General features: G+C 43.5%; 2 protein-coding genes and 1 long non-coding RNA gene across 6 annotated transcripts in view; 1 reads left to right on the top strand and 2 right to left on the bottom strand.

Moving 5' to 3' along the window:
* The window catches only part of ANXA3 (annexin A3), a 52545-nt gene extending 42912 nt beyond the window's left edge, over positions 1-9633 (bottom strand). Inside the window, exons 1-2 of one of the 4 annotated variants that reach the window (XM_037051021.1) lie at positions 9484-9633; positions 6308-6363 (exon numbers count right to left, since the gene is read on the bottom strand). In XM_037051021.1, coding sequence (XP_036906916.1) covers positions 6308-6322 — 15 coding nt within the window. In that variant the 5' untranslated portion in view covers positions 6323-6363; positions 9484-9633. Of the gene's footprint in view, positions 1-6307; positions 6364-8826; positions 8939-9483 lie in introns of those variants that run through there. The other 3 variants (XM_037051018.1, XM_037051017.1, XM_037051020.1) reach the window with 3 other exon arrangements.
* Positions 9634-10480: 847 nt separating this feature from the next.
* Positions 10481-13051, top strand: LOC118990360 (uncharacterized). Its single transcript, XR_005067211.1, has 3 exons — positions 10481-10491; positions 11057-11061; positions 12967-13051. It is a non-coding gene; the product is annotated as an uncharacterized LOC118990360 (long non-coding RNA).
* Positions 13052-15207: 2156 nt separating this feature from the next.
* FRAS1 (Fraser extracellular matrix complex subunit 1) overlaps positions 15208-19621 on the bottom strand; it is a 425396-nt gene continuing 420982 nt past the window's right edge. Inside the window, exon 74 of the mRNA XM_037051016.1 lies at positions 15208-18991. Coding sequence (XP_036906911.1) covers positions 18398-18991 — 594 coding nt within the window. The 3' untranslated portion in view covers positions 15208-18397. The remainder of the gene's footprint in view (positions 18992-19621) is intronic.

Here is a 19621-nt window from a genome sequence, read left to right as displayed (position 1 = left end):
TGTGTGTAAGAGGGAACAAGAAGACAAAACTTAGTGATAAGAATGTTTACACAAATCGGAGGGTGTTTTTATTGTGGTAAAAAAGCACAGCATAAAACTGACCACACTAACCCACTGTAAGTGTGCAGTTCAGTGGTGGTGAGACTGTTCATGGTGTTCTGAACCAGGTCACTGAACTCTCCCAGGGCAGAACAGAAACCCTGTACCCATAAAGCAACCACTCCCCTTTTCTCTTCCCCAGCCCCTGGCAACCACATTTCTCCTATTTTCTGTCTCTATGAATTTGACCACTTTAGATAACTCATGTAAATGGAACCATTTAGTATTTTGTCTTTTTATCACTAGCTTATTTCACTCAGTATAATGTTCTCAAGGTTCCGCTGTGTTGCAGCACGGGCCATTAATTTCCTTCCTGTTTATTTACGGATGGGGAAAGGATTATGTGTTTAATTGAATTTACTAGGGTGACGATGGTTTAATAAAAGTTATACAGGTTTCAAATGTACAGTTCTACGACACATCATCTGCATGGTGTGTGTTTAGCATCCACAGTTGAGTCTCCTTTCATGACCATTTACCCCCCCCCCCTTTACCTACTTCTGCATCCCCCCACACCCTCTTCCCTTTGACAACCACCATACTTTTGTCTGTGTACACGAGACTTTCCGTTTTTTTCTTTGCTTAATCCCTTCACCCTTCTCACCCAGTCCCCAGCCCCCTCCCCTCTCACAGCTGTTGGTCTGTATCTCTTTGTGGTTTTAACTGGCAGTTGTCTTTTTCTTTTCACATTAAGTTCTTGGAGCTTTATTAATTTGCTCTATTAGGGTGTTCATATATGGAACACTCATTTCTTTAACTGGGTTTTTCCCATGATGATTAATCCCCCTTATACTCCAACACCCACAATGACCACACTGTTGTCCATGTCCATGAGTCCTTTTTCCTTTTTGCTTGATCCCTCCACCCCCTCACTACCCCTACCCCCCACCCAACTCCCACCAGAGCCTGCTCTCTATCTATGAGTCTGCCTCTATCTTGTCAGTTCAGTTTGTTCATTAGATTCCACATATGTGCAAAATCATACGGTGTTTGTCTTTCTCTGACTGTCTTATTTCACTTAGCATAATGTTCTCCGGGTCCATCTGTGCTGCCACCAAGGGTAAAATTTTCTTCTTTTTTTATGGCCAAGTAGTATTCCACTGTGTAAATACCCCATAGATGTTTTCTCCACTCATCTACTCATGGACACCTGGCTGCTTCCACATCTCGGTGATTGTAAATAATGCTGCAATGATCACAGGGGTACTTATGTTCTTTTGAATTAGTGTTTCGGGTTTCTTTGGATAAATTCCCAGAAGTGGAATCACTGGGTCATGAGGCAGTTCCATTTTTCATTTTCTGAGCTTAACTCCACACTGCTTTCCACAGTGGCTGCACTCATGTGCACTCTCACCAACAGCCCAGAAGTGTTCCCCTCTCTCTACATCCTTATCAGCACTTGTTGTTAGCTGATTTATTGATGATAACCATTCAGACAGCCATGAGATGAATATCTCATTGTGGTTTTAATTTGCATTTCTCTGGTGATTAGTGACTTTGAGCATCTTTTCATATATCTATTGGCCATCTGTATGTCCTTGGAGAACTGTCTATTCAGGTCCTTTGACCATTTTTTAATTGGACTGTATTTTTTTTTGGTGTTCAGTTTTTAAGTTGTTTATAAATTTTAGATATTAATCCCTTATCAGATGTATCAGTGAATATGTTCTCCCATTTAGTGCGTTGTCTTTTAATTTTGTTGACGGTTTCCTATGCTGTGCAAAAAGCTTTTTTGTTTGATATAGTTTATTTTTCATTTTTTCTTTTGCTTCCCTTGCATGAGGTGATGTATCATAAAAAAATACTGCTACAAGAAATGTCTGAGATCCTACTGCCTATGTTTTTTTTCTGGGATTTTTATGGTACTGAGTCTTACATTTAAGTCTTTAATTCATTTTGACTTTATCCCTGTGTATGGTTTAAGAAAGTGGTCTGGTTTCATTTTTTGCATGTATTTGTCAATATTCCCAGCACCATTTATTGAATAGACTATCTTTTTCCCATATATGTTCTTACTCCCTTTGTTGAATATTAACTGACCATAAAAGTGTGGGTTTATTTCTGGGTTCTCTACTCTGTTCCACTGACCTATATGTTTTTTTAAAGATTTTATTTATTTATCTTTAGAGAGGAAGGGAAGGAGAGAAGGAGAGAAATATCAATGTATGGTTGCCTGTCGTGAGTCCCCTGCTGGGAACTGGCCTGCAACCCAGGCATGTGCCGATTGGGAATCAAACCTCGATTGTGTGGTTCGCAGGCCCGAGCTCAATCCACTGAGCTACACCAGCCAGGGCTTATTTGTCTGTTTTTATGCCAGTACTATGGTATTTTGATTACTATGGCCTTATAGGATAGTTTGATATTAGGTACCATGGTATCTCCAACTTTGTTCTTCTTTCTCAAATTCGCTGTGGTTATCCAGGGTCTTCTGTGGTTCCCAATAAATTCTTGGAATATTTGTTCTTGGCATCTTGATAAGAATTGCATTAAATCTATAGATTGCTTTGGGTAGTATGGACATTTTAATGATGTTAATTTTCCTCTTATTTGTATCTTCTTTAACTTTTTTCTTTGATGTCTTATAATTTTCTGATTATAGATCTTTTACATACTTGGTTAAATTTATACCTAAGTATTTTATTTTTTTGAAGTAATTGTAAAAGGGGAAAGATTTATACAATTTGCAGAGAAACCAGAATATTGTTTTGAAGTAATTGTAAATTTTCTTAGTTCCCCTTTCTAGTAGTTCATTATTGGTGTATAAAAATGCAACTGACTTCTGAATATTTATTTTGTATCCTGCTACTTTACTGAATTCATTTATCAGTTCTAGCAGTTTTTTGGTGGAATCTCTAGGGTTCTCTATATACAGATCACATAATGACAGTTTTACTTCTTCCTTTCTAATCTGAAAGCCTTTTTTCTTATCTGATGCTGTGGCTAGGACTTCCAATACTATGTGAAATAAGAATGGTGAAAGCAAACATCCCAGTCTTGTTTCTAACCTTAAGGGAAACACTTGTGGGTTTTTTGCGCATTAGGTATCATGCTGGCTGTGTGTTCGTCATATATGGCTTTTATTATGTTGAGATATATTCCCTCCATACCCACATTGCTGAGATTTCATATCACAAATTGGTGCTGGATTTTGTCAAAAGCTTATTCTGCACCTATTTATGATACGTGCTTTTTATTCTTCATTTTGTTTATGTTGTGTATTGTTTATTGATTTGCAAATATTGTACCAACACTGCATCCCTGGAATAAGACCCACTTGATCCTGGTGTATGATCTTTTTGATGTACTGCTGGACCCGGTTTCCTAATACTTTTCTCAGTATTTCAGCATCCATGTTTATCAGGGATACTAGCCTATAATTTTCTTTGTTTGTAGTTTCTTTATCTGCCTTTGGAGTTAGGATAACACCGGCCTTGTAAAATGAGCTTGGGTATCTTTCCTCCTCTTGAGTTTTTTGGAATAGCTTGAGAAGGATGGGTGTTAGCTCTTCTTTGAATGTTTGGTAAAATTTAATCTAAAGCCATCCAGTCCAGAGCTTTTATTTATTTATTTATTTATTTACTGCTTCCATGTTACTATTTGTAATCTGTCTATTCAGATTCTCTGATTCTTCCTGATTCGGTTTTGGAAGACCATGTGTTTCTAAAGATTTACCCATTTCCTCAGATCGTCCTATTTGTTGGCATATAGTTGTTCGTAATATTTTGTTACAATCCTTTGTATTTCTATGGTGTCCATTGTTATTTCTCCTCTTTCATTTCTGATTTTACTTATTTCGGTCCTCCTTCTTTTTTTCTTGATGAGTCTGGTTAAAGATTTGTCAATCTTGTTTATCTTTTTAAAGAACCAGCTCTTGGTTTCATTGATCTTTTATATTGTTTTTTTAGACTCTACTTTACTTATTTCTTCTCTGATATTTATTATCCCCTTCTTTCTACTTACTTTGGGCTTTGTTTATTGTTCTTTTTCCAGTTCCTTTAAGTGTAAAGTTACATTTAAAAAAAATATTGTATTTATCCATTTTTAGACAGAGGGGACATGAGGGAGAAAGAGGAAGATAAACATCAATGCGTGGTTGCCCCTCATGTACCCACCACTGGGGACCAGGCCCACAATCCAGGCGTGTGCCCTGACTGGGAATCGAACCGGCGACCATTTGATCTGAAGTCCGGCACTTAGTCCACTGAACCACACCAACCAGGGCTAAAGTTACATTTCTTATTTAGAATTTTTCTTAAATCTCTTTTTATCTTTTTAAAATTTATATTTATTTGTTTTTGTTTAATTTTTTGTTTCAATATCTATATGATAAATACCCTGACATGAAACTTCTGCATTAAAGTGCGGGTACATTTAAACATTGATAGATACTGCCAATGTAACACCCAAAAATGTGTAATGGAGTGAAGAGTATGGGTCACTGAAAATATCAACGCGTATTTCCCACAAACCTTAACTGGAGGGAAAGGAGTGGATGATACTGCATTTAAGGTACTTTGCATAACAATAGCAAGTTAATGGCTGAGCTGTTGCTGCCACCCAACCTCCCTGCCTCCCAGCAAAAGGTGGGCATGACTATAAGAATGTACAGTGAATGACTGGTGACATAGCCAGGGGAGGTGGATGCCCACCCCGGACGTCTGTGTGTCACGCGGAACTCTTGCCCTGACTTAAGACTGCAGCTGAAAGAAGGTAAAAGATATGGGGGAGCTGGTAAAAATGGCACATTAAGAGAAGGGCTGGATATGAGGTCAAGTGGGAAGCTCCTGGTCGAGCATTTAAAATAAAGGCAGGCTAGGAGAAAAGGTGGAAGCAGTCACAGGGTTTGAAAGGGTGTAGGTAAGGGGTCCAGCCCACCACGAGGTCTGGTATGTAAGGAGATGTCAGTTGATTTGGAGTAGGAGATGCCACATGGTTTGGAGCAGGAGCTGGAGTAAGAAAGAGGAGACCCGCTGGGCAGCCTGCCTGGAGAGCAGAGCTGATGGAGCTGTGCTGTGCGGGCACCTGCTGAGCCACCTGGATCCGTGAGATGCTTGGAGCCGAACTGTGACTGAGAATGCTGACCTGCAGACTTCCAGTTTTCTGAAAGACACTACTTCTAAATGGTATATTCTGAAGCTGGCCTGATTTGGCAGAGGGAGGCAGGACTATGTGTTTTTGGGTGTTTTAAAGGGAGCGGGACTCAACAGCAGAAATCTGCCATTATTCTAAATTTGTATAACTTTTAACTAAACAACCCCTTTCTTTTTTCATCAAATTCTTGCATTGGGAGTCTTGCCTCTTGGTGGTGGGCATAGGCATAGGGTTCTGTAACAAGTGTGGCCAGTTTATTCTCTCGAGAACAGAGTATGAGAGTACCTATCTTGCCCAAATCCTCTGAAACATTGGTCTTACTAGATTTTTTTTCACCTTGACCAATTTCTTAGGTAGAAAATAATTTCTAATTGTGTTATTTATATTTCTTTAATTTTCAGTGAGGTATACTATGCTTTCATATGTTTATTGAATATTCCTAATTCTTTCCATGCCCAACTCATGTTCTTTGCAAATTTTTCTTATTTGAGTTCATTTGAGTTCATTTTTCTTATTGATTTATTAAAGCTATTTTTAGGTTGAGGAAATAAGTTTTTGGTCTTATGTGCTGAAAATATTTCTCCCCTGTGGGTTGTCTTCCGACTCTAATAGTATTGTTTGCTGTCAAAAATAATAAATTTATATATATTTAAGTAAATCAAGATTTTTTTAGGCTTTTGATTTGTGCCTTCTCCACTCCAAGATTATCTTTAAATTTTACCCATCTTGCATCTCTTTCATTAAATTATTTTTATCCATCTGAAATTTATTTTAATGTATGGAAGAGAAGGAATACAGATTTACATTTTTTCCACATGGCTAAAGTTTTCCTAATTTATTGAATAAGCCACTTTTTCCTCTGTGCTATTTATCATATAATAAATTCAGAAATTATATACTAAATAAATTCTCTGTTATTGATCTCTCTGCTTTGGTGTCATCACAATTATAACTATGTGCCTCTATAATACATTATTATTTTTGGACACCTGCGAGCCTTTTTGGCATGTTAACTTTTTTAGATGAACTTTCGATCACCTTTCAGGGAATGTTCCTTCATATTTTGATTGGACTCAGAGCTACGTCATGTGTTAGGAAGGCTTGATCTTCAACTTACCCAGAGGGAGGCCATGCTGTCCTGCCTCTGCCTTCAGTGCAGATCCCACTGACCTGCTGAAAGAAAAAGAGTTACTAAGTGGAATAAGTTTAGGATTCCAGATTCAGTAAATTCATCACCCCTTAATCTTTAATCCAGAAATGAGACCAACACTCAGAGAGAAACCCCCTCAGGATGTATCTCCAACATCAAGGAGCCCATTTGTTCCACAAACATTTACTGAGCACCTACTGTATGCGGGAGATGGCACTAAGCCCAGGGAGGGCTCAAAGAGAGAAAAAATCCCTGACTGAAGAGGTTTACACATATGTTTCCAGGAAAGCCAAATTTTGGCTCATTTTAAATACAGTAAAATTACTTTGCTGACTTCTTTTAATCAAGAGAGACTACCATTGAAGGGGAAAATAAAAACACAGGAAATTGGCCCCCATCAACATAGATGTTAGCTGGCTTCAATTTGATTTTCTGAGTTTGACTGTGAAATCTGCATTTCCATTTTACAAGGCTCCAGACCATGCCTGTTACAAACAGTCACGCCTGCTCTTTGAGAGGCTACCCAGCCCTGGTAGGATGCAGAGGTGGAAAGGGCAGCTCCTTCATAAGCTGACATTATTCCAACAATGCTGGCCTATCTCTAGGGTTGATTTAGAAATGCAAGTTGCTCCCGCCCATCCTGGGAACAAAATATTCTAAAAATACAATGATAGCCCCAGAACAAAGTTCAACAGGAAATTACACCATTAGTCCCTGAAAATATTTAGCCCTGATTTTCTCAGGCTCTCTGTAGAGAAGGGCAGGGGGCTCTCTAGTTAGAGTAACACCATATATGTCCCTCTTAAAGCTGAACACAATTTCCTGGAGCCTCAGTTTTCTTGTCTGTAAACATGGGAGAGGAGCGCCCTTGCTGCCACTGAATAAGATAATATGTATCGTCACATCAGCCAGCTTTTTGAGTCTTTACTATATGCCAGGTAATATAAAAAAGCACTAAAAGGTTATTTTTGTAAAGTTAGATTTTTTTATATGTTTGCTCACTGGGGCACACTAGACAATAAAACAATCTTTGTTGAATGAATCAATGATTTAATATAAACAAGCCTCCCATTAACTATCATTAATAACATCTTAACTTTGCATATGAGCAAGGTGGGGCACAAGGAGGGAACCTAACAGTCAGGTTGCACAGCTGGTGAGTAGGGACTGAATACAGGCAGCCATTCCCCGAAGGTATGACCTTAATTAACCCCATGCTTTCACATTTCCCTAGTGGCTGGTTGTTCCATACACGATCAGAGCTGATACTACGTGTTAATCCAGTATAATTTCTAAGTTATTAACAATTGTTACTGACTTAAATTTTAACAAATAAAGAATTACTCCACAGTGGAGGCCCAATGACCTAACCATAGAACTTTAAACATCCTTTTCTGAAAGGAATTAAGAGTGGCTACATCCTTCACTTTCACTTCCTTCTGCATCCCTGTTCCTGAATAGATTTCTCTACACAACTACATGGCTCTAGTTTTCTTTACATCTCTAAATTCTCTTTCTCAGTTTGAACGTTTCTGCCTCCATGAAAGCTGATGGCGACATCTTTGCAAGACAATGTTTCAATGAGTTACATTTTTTTATGACATGGATTTCTTAAAAATTACAAATGAGCTCTTCCAGAAGGCAGGCTCCTAAGGTCTGTGATCACAACCCTTGGAAAAAATTTAGCTCAGTGGTGGAACTTCTTATCAGCAGCCAGAGGGGATTCCAGCCACACAGAACTTCCTGGCCACAATTTTCTATATATGGCCATTTGCAATCAAATTACTCAGATGCCTCACCTGCTGGCTCCAATACCAAATTCGAGGGGAATGATTCACGTTTAGTGAGTGAAACTCTGCCGCAATCAAAGAAAATGGTTAGCCTTTTCACACACGCGCACACACACACACACACACAAGCAAACGTCTTGGACTCCAAACGCCCAGTATCTAAACACACTTTTTTTCTACCTCCTAAAAAAATAAGTAAAAATAAATTGCCCAAGTGAAGGGGACAAGGATGGGCAGGGTTCCAAGGAATCAGAACGGAGCTTGGAGCCTGCCACCGCCTCCCGAGACCCCCCGCCCACCCCCCACCCCCCACCCCCCCGCACGCCCACCGCCCCCCCCACCCCCGATTCACACAATGCTTTTGACGCCCTCCTCTGCTTCTGTTCCCAATCGTTTCAGGATTGGGCGGGTTGAGATGGCCAACTGGATCCCTACTCTGCTAGCTGGGTGGTCTTCCCAGAGCACAGCACTTTAGCTCCCCTAGGGCTGTTCTCTCGATTTTGAAATGTGAGTGTGAATTCTACCCGACCCCGCACCTGCGCGGCCTGGGTCGTTTGCGGCGTGGGCGCCAAGTCTACGCTGCCCAGGATCCCGCGGCGCCCGCAGGGGAACTGGGCGAGACGCGGACCGCTGCGAGCCGCGGACAGCTGGGCGGCGGGCGAGGCTCTGGGCTGCGCGCGGGGAGCCTGGACTTACCCTGAAGCGGTGCCCGGTTTGCTGGAGAACCGCGAGCCTGGCGTGCGTCCTGCGAGCCAGGTGTGCGTCCGGCGCGCGCGGGTGCTCCTACACTGGTTCCCGGCGGGCGGGGAAGGCGACCGCTATGGCGACCGCACCCTTCCTTCCTTCTGCCCCTCCTCCGGCCCCCGACTCCACCTGACCGACACGGGTCCGGGGAAGGGAAGCCGCGCCCCTCGGCCGCTGACTGCGGTTCTGCACTCACGCCCGCCGCCCCAGGTCGCTAAACTTTCCCGCGGCTTCCTGCCCCCCCNCCCCCACCCCCGATTCACACAATGCTTTTGACGCCCTCCTCTGCTTCTGTTCCCAATCGTTTCAGGATTGGGAGGGGTGAGATGGCCAACTGGATCCCTCTACTCTGCTAGCTGGGTGGTCTTCCCAGAGCACAGCACTTTAGCTCCCCTAGGGCTGTTCTCTCGATTTTGAAATGTGAGTGTGAATTCTGCCCGACCCCGCACCTGCGCGGCCTGGGTCGTTTGCGGCGTGGGCGCCAAGTCTACGCTGCCCAGGATCCCGCGGCGCCCGCAGGGGAACTGGGCGAGACGCCGACCGCTGCGAGCCGCGGACAGCTGGGCGGCGGGCGAGGCTCTGGGCTGCGCGCGGGAAGCCTGGACTTACCCTGAAGCGGTGCCCGGTTTGCTGGAGAACCACGAGCCTCGCGTGCGTCCTGCGAGCCAGGTGTGCGTCCGGCGCGCGGGTGCTCCTGCACTGGTTCCCGGCGGGCGGGGAAGGCGACCGCTATGGCGACCGCACCCTTCCTTCCTTCTGCCCCTCCTCCAGCCCCCGACTCCACCTGACCGATACGGGTCCGGGGAAGGGAAGCCGCGCCCCTCGGCCGCTGACTGCGGTTCTGCACTCACGCCCGCCGCCCCAGGTCGCTAAACTTTCCCGCGGCTTCCTGCCCCCCCCCACCCCCACCACCACGCACAGTCTCCCACCATCCTCATTTCGAAACCCATTTTCTCGCTTTACACTTCTTCACTTATACTTACTTCTTCAGATGTATTGCAAGGCTTATTTCGTTCTAGGCACTGTGGATTCAGAAATGAGACAGTTCTCACTCCCACGATGCTCGGGGCCTGGTACAGATAGCGGACACCTTACACTAGTGGCCACCTACAACATGTACTCAGCATTTACTTTGTACCAGGCACTGTTCAAAGCTCTTTAAGTAATCTTACAACAACTCTATAAGGTAGATACTATTATTACCCATTGATTATAGATAAGGAACCCAAGACACAGAGAGATTGGGTAATTTAAGCGAAGTCACACGGGGAGAGCTACGTTTTTGAACCCAGGTAGTTTTGTAATTCCTCTGCTAAGAGTGTGGGCTTTATAGAATGAGGATTGGAACCCAAGACTGGAGGAGATATGATGGAAGGGCACAGTAGGCATTTGGAGCAACAAAACAAAAGGAGGCTAAAAATTAAAGCTCTGCTTGTATTGGGTGAATTATGAGCAGTTTCGTGCTGAAGAATGGAGCAGGAGATCATAAAAGCTACCATTTATTAGGCATCAGACCTAAATAAGTACTTGAATCTATCACCTCTTTTTCCTTCAAGACAACCCCAGGAGGTGCTATTTTTATTAGAATTTGCAGCAGAGGAAGCTGAGGCTTAAGTGGTTAAGTGATTTACCCAAGGACACATGAGGAAAAAGTATTTATTGACTGCACACTCCCTGTAACCAAGGCCTTTGCTAAGTGCTGTGGAAGATTAAAGGAAATAATCAGGTGTAGTTGGGATGTCAATGAGCTTACAATCTCATTGAGCTCAAGACAAATTCATAGGAAACTAAAGTCAGTAATGCGCAATGCTTTATAATTTTTATTATATATAATGCTAAATTCTGTGGGAAAGACGTGTAACATTGTAGCTTTAGGAGAAAAGGAACACTAAGAAGATTGGAACAGTCATACAGGAAACCCCTTTAACCAGTACTGGAGGTGCAGGGACTGAGGAAAATCACTGGCTTGGATTGCTGTGTATGAGCTGAACAGGCCAGAGCAGAGGTTCTTCAGGATGGGTGCTGGGCCTGGGGAACCTGTTAGCACAAATTCTATTTGACCCCAAAGTTACTCTTAGTAAGTCCTCCAAGTGATTCTGATGGACTCTAGAGCCTAAGAACCCCTAGTTTAAGAAGATACCCTTCCTTACACAGAAGAGGAGCTACAGTGGAGGAAGCAGAGAGGCAGTCTGGCGTAAAAAGCTGGAGCCCACCAACTTCTCACCAGATTTGCAAATCTAGAGTGGTGAAGGTTCTGCCTTCCATTCTGCATTGTAGTTCCTGACTCCCCTTCAGAGATCTCTACAAGAGGCTAAGTCCCACCTCATCCTGGAAACGTCTGGGATTAGCAAGGGGCAGAAGGAGGTCATTTACTGAGAAACTATTACTTATGCCAGACATTGAGTAGTGAATGCACTTTGCACACATGATCTTATTTCATGCTTACTCACCAACCTAACTTAGGTGTGATTACCTCTGTTTTGCAAATACAAAGAAAGGCTCAGAGCAATTTGGCAACTTCCACAGGCTGCATGCCACACAACCAGGGAGTAATGGGACTGGATATTACCCACAAGGAAATGACTAATAGGTGGTGTTTATACTTGTTCCAGTTTCAGAGTTCAGCGTCTTTGGTTTCATGGTGGCAACTTTAAAATAAAATCGCACTCTAACCATTTTTTTAATTTTTCTAGTCGAAACAAATGCCAGTTATCATTTAGACTAGAATCATGTTATAATATGACTGTAAAACTATTTTTTCCCTCGAAGGAAGAATTTCCTTGGAAGGCAATGTTAGATAATAATAATGATAATAATGATGAATGAACGTAACAACCCCAGAGACCAGGTTTATAGTCATCTCAGAAAATTTTCAGCTCTGACTGATGTGGCTTAGTGGATTGAGTGTTGGACTGTGAACCAAAAGGTTGCTTCTTGGATTCCCAGTCAGGGCACATGCTTGGATTGTGGGTCAGGTTCCCAGGAGGGGGCGTGGGAGAGGCAACCATACATTGATGTTTCTCTCCCTTTCTCACTCTCTTCCCCTTTGTCTAAAAATAAATAAAATCTTTGAAAAAAAAACCAGAAGAATTATTTGATAAAATTTTCACCATTCTGAATACATAGAACTACTCTACAGTTTTAGAAAAAGCTAATTTTCATATACACCCTTTTCTCTGTTAAATAGAACAATTTGAAAGTCAAATATAAGATTTTAGAACAAGTTATTGAGGTGTATTTAAAATAAAATGTGAGGAGAAATCTAATAAAAGCAGACTTAATTGACCAAGTGGTTGTGGATATTAGATATGTTTGTTCTACAGTGGTGTGCCATGCCAGCTTGGCATAGAGAGCCCAGTGCTAAATTTTCAGGCATTTTGCAAGTTACTAGTTAAGCACAGCCATTGTTAAAGTTGTAACCAATAAACACAACTGAATAGCTATGTTAGAAACAAAAGTACTCAAAATCAGTCACTCCTAATTACTTTACTATATCTTACTGATGCTCAAGGTTGTTTCTGCCTATTTTATCTGTGTTGTAGGAATACCATATAAAGCTGTGTTCCTGTGCCTCTCTTCCCAGCTCCAAGTTCAGTGAGGCTGCGCTGGTAGGTTGAATTTGGCAGAGTTGGGGAGTATACAACAGGGAAACCAGCCAATGGCTACATGTGGGGGCAACTTTTCCCACAAGTCTCCCATCCACCATGGAGGAAAGTAACACTACCAAGACATGATCTGCTTGGGGAGGAAAGGTGGCCCAATCCCTCAAAGGGGAAGGGCCAAGGGCCACTTCCTCAATAGCTTTTACTGGGTTTTAATACACAGGAATACAGGCGGTAAGGATCAAACAGTAGATAACATTCCAAAGAAATCTGAGGGCTAGTCTGAGTGTCTGTCTGGTAAGGGGGTTGCAGAAACTTTGGGAGACATACTCATTTCCTGCTCGGACCCTTAACATATGAATGAAAGCACTCTTAGCAAAGCAGGATTCACAGGACTTTTAGGAATTCTTTCTTATGCCTGATTTCCCTGGGGAGCCCACCCTTTCCAGCACAGGGCTGCACCACCCTCGGTCATTGTTTTCAGGCTTAGGAGGAGGCAGATGGCCAAAGAATTCTCGGAGATTTCTCAAAGACAGACTGAGGACTCAGGCTTCATCAAAGCTGGGGGGTGAAGGTCTATCACTCCCTTTCTCCAAAGCCCCCCAAGTCCTTTGCTGGGGCCTCCACGTGATCATGCCTGTCTTAGGTGATTCTGCCCTTGGGGAATCTTACCCATCATTGGCTAACTGATCAAGCATTGGGGGCCAGTTATGAAAAAAGGAGCAGAAGCAGCGCACCTGCCAGGGAGATAAGCTTTGTCTCCTTAGTGGCTTAGGGTCTGAAGGTCACTCACTCAGCCTTGGCCATGGGGGGGGGTTTCAGCTCCTGAAACCAGACAGGGCAGTCCCCAACAGCTACAGAACAGGCCTCTCCAGGTTCTAAAAGCCAGTTGTGAAACATTTAACAGCACTGCTATTGATTGCCAGATGTGGCCCCTATGTTACGTGATACCTTCCCTAGAAACTTATTAACCTCTCCCTATGCCATTCTAAGGGCTCTTAAAGTTTTCTCAGGCTCATTTGGGGACAGTGTCTCTGTTACACATGATGGTGTGAATGAAAAGGGGGCGATGCAGACCTGACAAGCTCAGGAAGGTGCATGCAGGTCTGACAAGCTCAGTGACTGAAAGTAACACTAACTCAGTGGTGAGGGGGCAGGTCGTGGTGGGAGGTCACAACCCAGGCCTACGGCTTCTTTAGCAAAAGGTTAATCTTTACCTTAGGGAACCCTGTCTATTGCTCTCGTGCATCTGGGATAATATAACTGAAATGTCAGAACACGTTTCACTTCCAGGTCCTTTGAAAACAGACCTACTAGCAACAGAGCGTGAAGACAACGAAACTCCTTGTGATGCTCTTGCCCACATACCATCTCTATTCACCGTAATTGTTCAGTGTTCATTCTCCTGTGCCCGCCAATATGAAAAAAAGTGTGTATCTCTCCCTTTTCCTTTTTATCCCAGCCTTTCCTCTCCCCTCCTTGTCTACCACCAGCAGGTCTCATGTAAACTTCCTTACTTTTCCTTTGATTCTGAATGTACTAGAAGAACTGTAAAACTGCCCTTCTCCAGAGCATTTTCTCAGCCTATTGAGATCTTGCTTTGGGGCATGTCCTCAAAATTTTGGCTCAAATAAATTCTCTTTAATGCTTTCTACAGGTTTAGAGATTTGTCAGCATTTATTGGCATTTTAATATTAGGTTAAAACATATAAAACTACTGATATAGGACTATCGTTAACCTACAAAATCAACAATTATATGGGGTTGGACCTAATGAGGTATTCTCAATACAGTCTCCCTCTCCTGCTCCCAGTATTTCTTCAAAACCCTCATCTGTGAGATATTGCAAAATCAATGTGAGAACTTTTCTGCCACTTCCTCCCAAGTTCCCTAAATACTATAGCTATTTAATTTCAGGCCCTAGGGAGCATTTTCAAAGCCAGTCCTAACAATTCATAGGTTGGTGTCTGGTATAGCTTCTCTACAGACCCAAGAGAAAGGCACGCCAGGGCTCAAAGCCAGTGTGAGGCAACTGTGAGGAAGTGAAGCTTACGTTAAGTCCCTGGCAGCACTAAGGAAATCCTAGGCTTGGTTGTGGCATCCTTTCCAGATTTTATGAAAACATGCTTTCTCAAGTCTTGCTGAGTTTGCTAGTGTTCCATGAAAAGGTGCCAACAGAGCCCTGCTGGTCACCATCCTTGGCAATACTTTTTTATATAAACCAATTCCACAGCGGGAAAAGGCACACAAACGCACAGGCTTGCAGAATTCTGAGACCGCTTGGGCTCAGGCCCATTCTGACTCTTCCATTTCCCCTTCACAAGCCAATAAACTATTGTTTGGTGCTTGGGTCATCTCCAGGGCATCAGGGACACTTAATGAACCTTGGGTGAGCATAAAAGAACATGGCCATTCTCACACCTGGTCAAGTACCCTGGGAAGGTTTGATGGTAACATAGTGTGAATAATCATCTTACTGTATTGCACATGGAGACTTTAATTATTCCTCGTTGCCTTGGAGTTTCAACTGACTGCAAGACAAGAGCCATGGTTATCTGGAGATGTGTAATTTATTCTCAGTCTTGCTCTTAGCACAGTTAACATGTGTCTGAGATCCAATCCCTTCAGAAGGGATTTCTCCACTCTGCCGCAAAATATCAAAAAGATTTTTCCATCTTCATAGCAATATCTTCTGAGATGAATAATCTAAAAAGAACATAGCAAAAAATGCAACCAGACTGTCATTTATTAATATAAATTTATATAGTGGCATATACTACCGGAGAAATCAGAAATTCATAACACACAAATTGGTATTGGAAATACAAAAATCATCCGAGAGTCAAGAAATCAGGTTGACAGCACCACAAATGTTTTACTTGGTCTGAGCAGGTGTGTTGTAGCTAATGATAACAATAACTCCTACAGGACACTGAGACTGTCATAAGACTGTGCAAACACATCCAACGCCATTTCCCATCCTCCAGCGAGAATCTGCAGGAGTCCTTAGAAGGCCTGGGGGACAATAAAAGGCAGAAAAAAACATGCAGACTCTTCTTCCTTTTAACCTTCACGGCCAGCCAGTATGTGATAGCAAAGAGCAACCCCTGAGGGGCTTTGTTCCTTCTTACCCAGAGGCATGGTATAAAAGGTTAGTAAAACACACACAAGGCTTTCAAGTCAGAGAAACTGAAAGCAGAGTTTTGACTGAAATATAATCCCCCATCAGTCACCAAATTATCTGATCCCTAAATGAAGTACAAAACATAAATAAGAAATTCTATATCAAAGGAGTCAATCTCAAGTTCACATCTTTCACCACTTTCTGTGTGCTAATGTCACCCACTGGAGAAGCACCACATTCAGTAACAGATACGTCAGGGGAGGGCAGAGAGGAGGGGAGGCAGGAGTATTGCAAGGGCTTTCCTTTCACACAGAGAGTTCACTATCTCGGAATCCTTGAGGGAAGCTGCCCTGGTCATGCAAGACCTCCTACTCGGAGGCTGCTGGGGGCATCTGCAGCTCTGTCTCCACTGCTTTTCCCAAGGAGCTTCATTCTGCCACCTGTCTGTACTCTTCCCATGCAGGCATCCCACTGTGTTGAAATGGATGTGCAAGAAGAATATCTGAGCAAATGCAAAAGTATTGCTCTAATGTGTAAGCATTCTGGCACACAGAGTGGTTATAAATAGTGGGTTAAATCAAAGTTTCTTAAGTGATTGGCTTCCTGTCCTTGTAGAATTAGCATTAACCCCCTAAATTGTCAGATGATTCTGTGTACGTCTGGTGAGCTCTCCAGACATGAGATACCGATTCTGGATGTTTGTGAAGCATATACATAAGTTCTGCCCCAAATTGCCTGTGCTGGTCTCAAGTAGCACCTGACCAGTCAGGAGTTCCTGATTCTGGGCTGCCCCAATTCATCCTACCCTAAAACTTTACACTCATCTCAAAATGCTAAGCCAGACATTCCTCAACAGGCCCTGCTCGGAGACTGAGTCACAGCCTCACCTCCTGCTAATACACTACTGTGACTTGTCTGTCCAGTCCTCATGAAGACCATGGCCAGATTCATGTCTGTGTAAATCGGTGCTGCTTTTGTTCCGATGAGATTATTTCATAATCCAAATAGAAGCAAGTTTTGGGTTTTTTTCCCTCTACTTGCCCTTGTAATATTGCTACCTTATTCTCTTACCTCCCCTTCCTGAATTTATTCCTCTCTAACTCACCCATGTCACCGGTGATTCATTCACTCAACAACTACTTCTGGAGTGCTTGTTATGTGCAAGGCACTGCTGAGAAATCCAAGGCACAGCTAACTAGGTCCTGCTCCCCAGAAGCTTGGAGTCTGGTAGAGATGCCTAACACTTTTCATAGTTCATTCTTTCTAGCTTTTAGGACCCAGGTGTTTCCAGTTTGGAATGTTCTCAAAGGGCTCGGATCTCTCTAATACAAACATTATACAATGTGAATGCTCCGTTATTTGCTCAGTGATTGCGGTAGGCCATGCATCAGGGAGAGATCGTGTCTTACTCCTGAAGCTGGTGTTTGAAACAACAGGACGTGCGTACTTCATTTTTGCCTAAGACAGGAACCAAAAAGAAACCCAAAAGCAAGCTGTGTGCACACTGTGCAAAAAATCATTAAGCTGCTATTTGAACACTAAGAAATCACTTTAAAGCCATGTGTTTATGGCCTTGTCATGTGCTGATGTGGTAAAACAAGTGCCTGAGCTACCAGAAAAGAACCCCCCAAGAGAGAAATCCCTGAAATACGGCACCAGGAACGGTACCTTTATCTGCTGTGAGTACCAGTACTTTACCTGCTGTGAGTATTGGTAGGCACCTGTTAACTGATTTTACTCTGGCTTGGGCTTTCTCCTAATTTGCTTTATTCAAATGAATCACTTACTTTCCTGAAACCCTAGCACAGTAAAAACCCCAGTTACCAAAGCACATGGGCTTGTCTATTATCGGACTGGGCAAAGCCTGGGGTAGCAGGAAGTGTGGTAGGTTTTTAAACATCCATGGCAATACAGAAAAAGGCCTTGGGGCACTGATCTTGTCTTGCAGTGTCCTTTCACAGGGAAGATGCCTTCCCACGTCCCTGGTGCAGCATAAACTAGTTGGGCACAAGGACACCTCTCCGGGCCTAGGGTGTGATACATCACTAAGGAGCTCTGAGGTGCTTGCCAGGTCCCTCCTTTCCCCAGGTTTCAGCCGCTCACCCCTGTAAGAGGGCTTCTGCCATGCCTGATGTCTGCTGGCCAGCAGGAGAGGCCCAAGGTTTCCCCGGCGACTTACAGAGAGGTGTCCTAGTCTATGGCACTCTGAAGCCCCAGGTGAAGAGGGCTCTGGACGTGTTAAGCACAATTAGAAGCCATGGAGTGTAGGCGGTCAAGTGGACACAATGAGCAAATACATCCACTGTGCTAGTCAGTAGAATTTTTAATGGAATCTGGGTGTCAGCAGTTTGAACTCTGCTGTCCAGAGGCCCAGGAAGAGCCCAAGTGGAAGAAAGCTGGGGGGAGGGCGGGGAACGAAAGGCCCTGAATCCTCTCTCTCTCTACGCCAGGCCCTGTTCACTCCCCGGTCCTCTGAACCGCATCAGCTAACCTAACCGTCCTAACTCCTGTCCCAACACTAAAACACTTGCTCTCTAAGGTCGGTCTTCCAGGAGGAGCAACTGGAGCTACGAGACTATTAACGGGATCCACAGAGAGAACTACTGCAGTCCTCTGGGGGTCTCCGTGGTTCTGCTGAATGAGGTAGCTCAGTTGTGAGTTGATGCAAGCGATGTGTGCCTCCTGCCGCTCAAAGCTAGAGTTTTCCCTTTTGAATCTGCAAGGTTATAAAAATACCAGTATTTCCCCCGTTTTATAAAAATGACTTTAGGAAAAAAATACACATGGGTCTCCTCCATTAAACTTCTGTTCCATCTTGCAAATTGTTGTGAACTCTGACCTCCAGATTCAGTTTTTTTACTTTAGCACCTTTGAATGCATAAGCCCCTTCGGCGTCACTCAGGATGTTGACGTTCCGCACGGTGCAGTACTGTCTGTTCACGTTCTTCTCCACCCTGTCTGGGCTCCTCTTGGGCACATCCAGCTTGGTATTCAGAGGGTATTCCTCCAAAATGTCCTCTGTGGGTGGTTTCTTCCTCTGTTTCTGGCACTTCCTGGTGATGAAACAAGCCACCAAAAACACCAGAAGTAGAAGCATGATAGCAGCGAGTGCACTGCCGATAGACGCCCCAGTTTGGGACAGAGAAGCAGCTACAACTGGCTCTTGTATCTCCAGGTTCAGGGACTTCATGTTGGTACCGTTCTTGACCTGGTCCCCTTCATTGTCATAGATGAGGGAGTCATCAAGGGTCAGCCGGCCACTAGGGTCCACCATGTCCCTTCGGTTGCGCTTCAGCGGGGCTGTGAGAGAACGCTGGACCCGGGGTCCTGAGATAGTGTCAGGGCCAATGATGTAGATGACCTGGAGGTACCACTGGTGTCCTGCTTCCACCTGCAGGAGCAGGAAAACAGGAGACAAACTGAGCAGGTCATTGTTGCCCACAGTTGGCCTCTGACAAGAGGAAATGGACACACAGCTGCTGCTACAACCCCTGATACCTCTTATTTCTAAATTAGGGTGATCTTTGTCCAGCTCTTCAGCCTCTTCTCTTTTTCTATCTGCGTATAGGATAGTCCTAAAAATTTATTTTTAGTGGTCTCTTTAGCTAGGTCATGTTCATGATATGTTAGTCTTCCTTAACAGCAGGGAAGTAATGGTATTAATAACCATATTTATTCCCAGTGACCTTAACTGTTTGTTATGCTAATCTACTATTTATTTACTTATGTATTTTTAAAAATTTATTTATTTTTAGAGAGAGAGGGAGAGAAAGAGAGGAAAAGAAACATCAATTAAGAGAGGAATACTGATCAGTTGTCTTTCGTATGTGCCCTGACTTGGGACTGAATCTGCAACCCTGGCGTGTGTGTCCTGACTAGGAATAGAACATGTGACCTTTTGCTTTACGAGATGACGCCTAACCAACTGAATTATACCAGTCAGGATTAATTCACTATTTATTGATGAACTTTAGTTAAAATAGAATCACTCAACAAATATTCACTAAACACTTACTCTGTG

This window comes from Sturnira hondurensis, unplaced genomic scaffold (assembly GCF_014824575.4).
Source record: "Sturnira hondurensis isolate 20B ecotype Veracruz unplaced genomic scaffold, ASM1482457v3 Scaffold0007036, whole genome shotgun sequence".
NCBI classification, from domain to species: domain Eukaryota; kingdom Metazoa; phylum Chordata; class Mammalia; order Chiroptera; family Phyllostomidae; genus Sturnira; species Sturnira hondurensis.
This window is presented reverse-complemented; position numbering and strand designations above follow the sequence as displayed.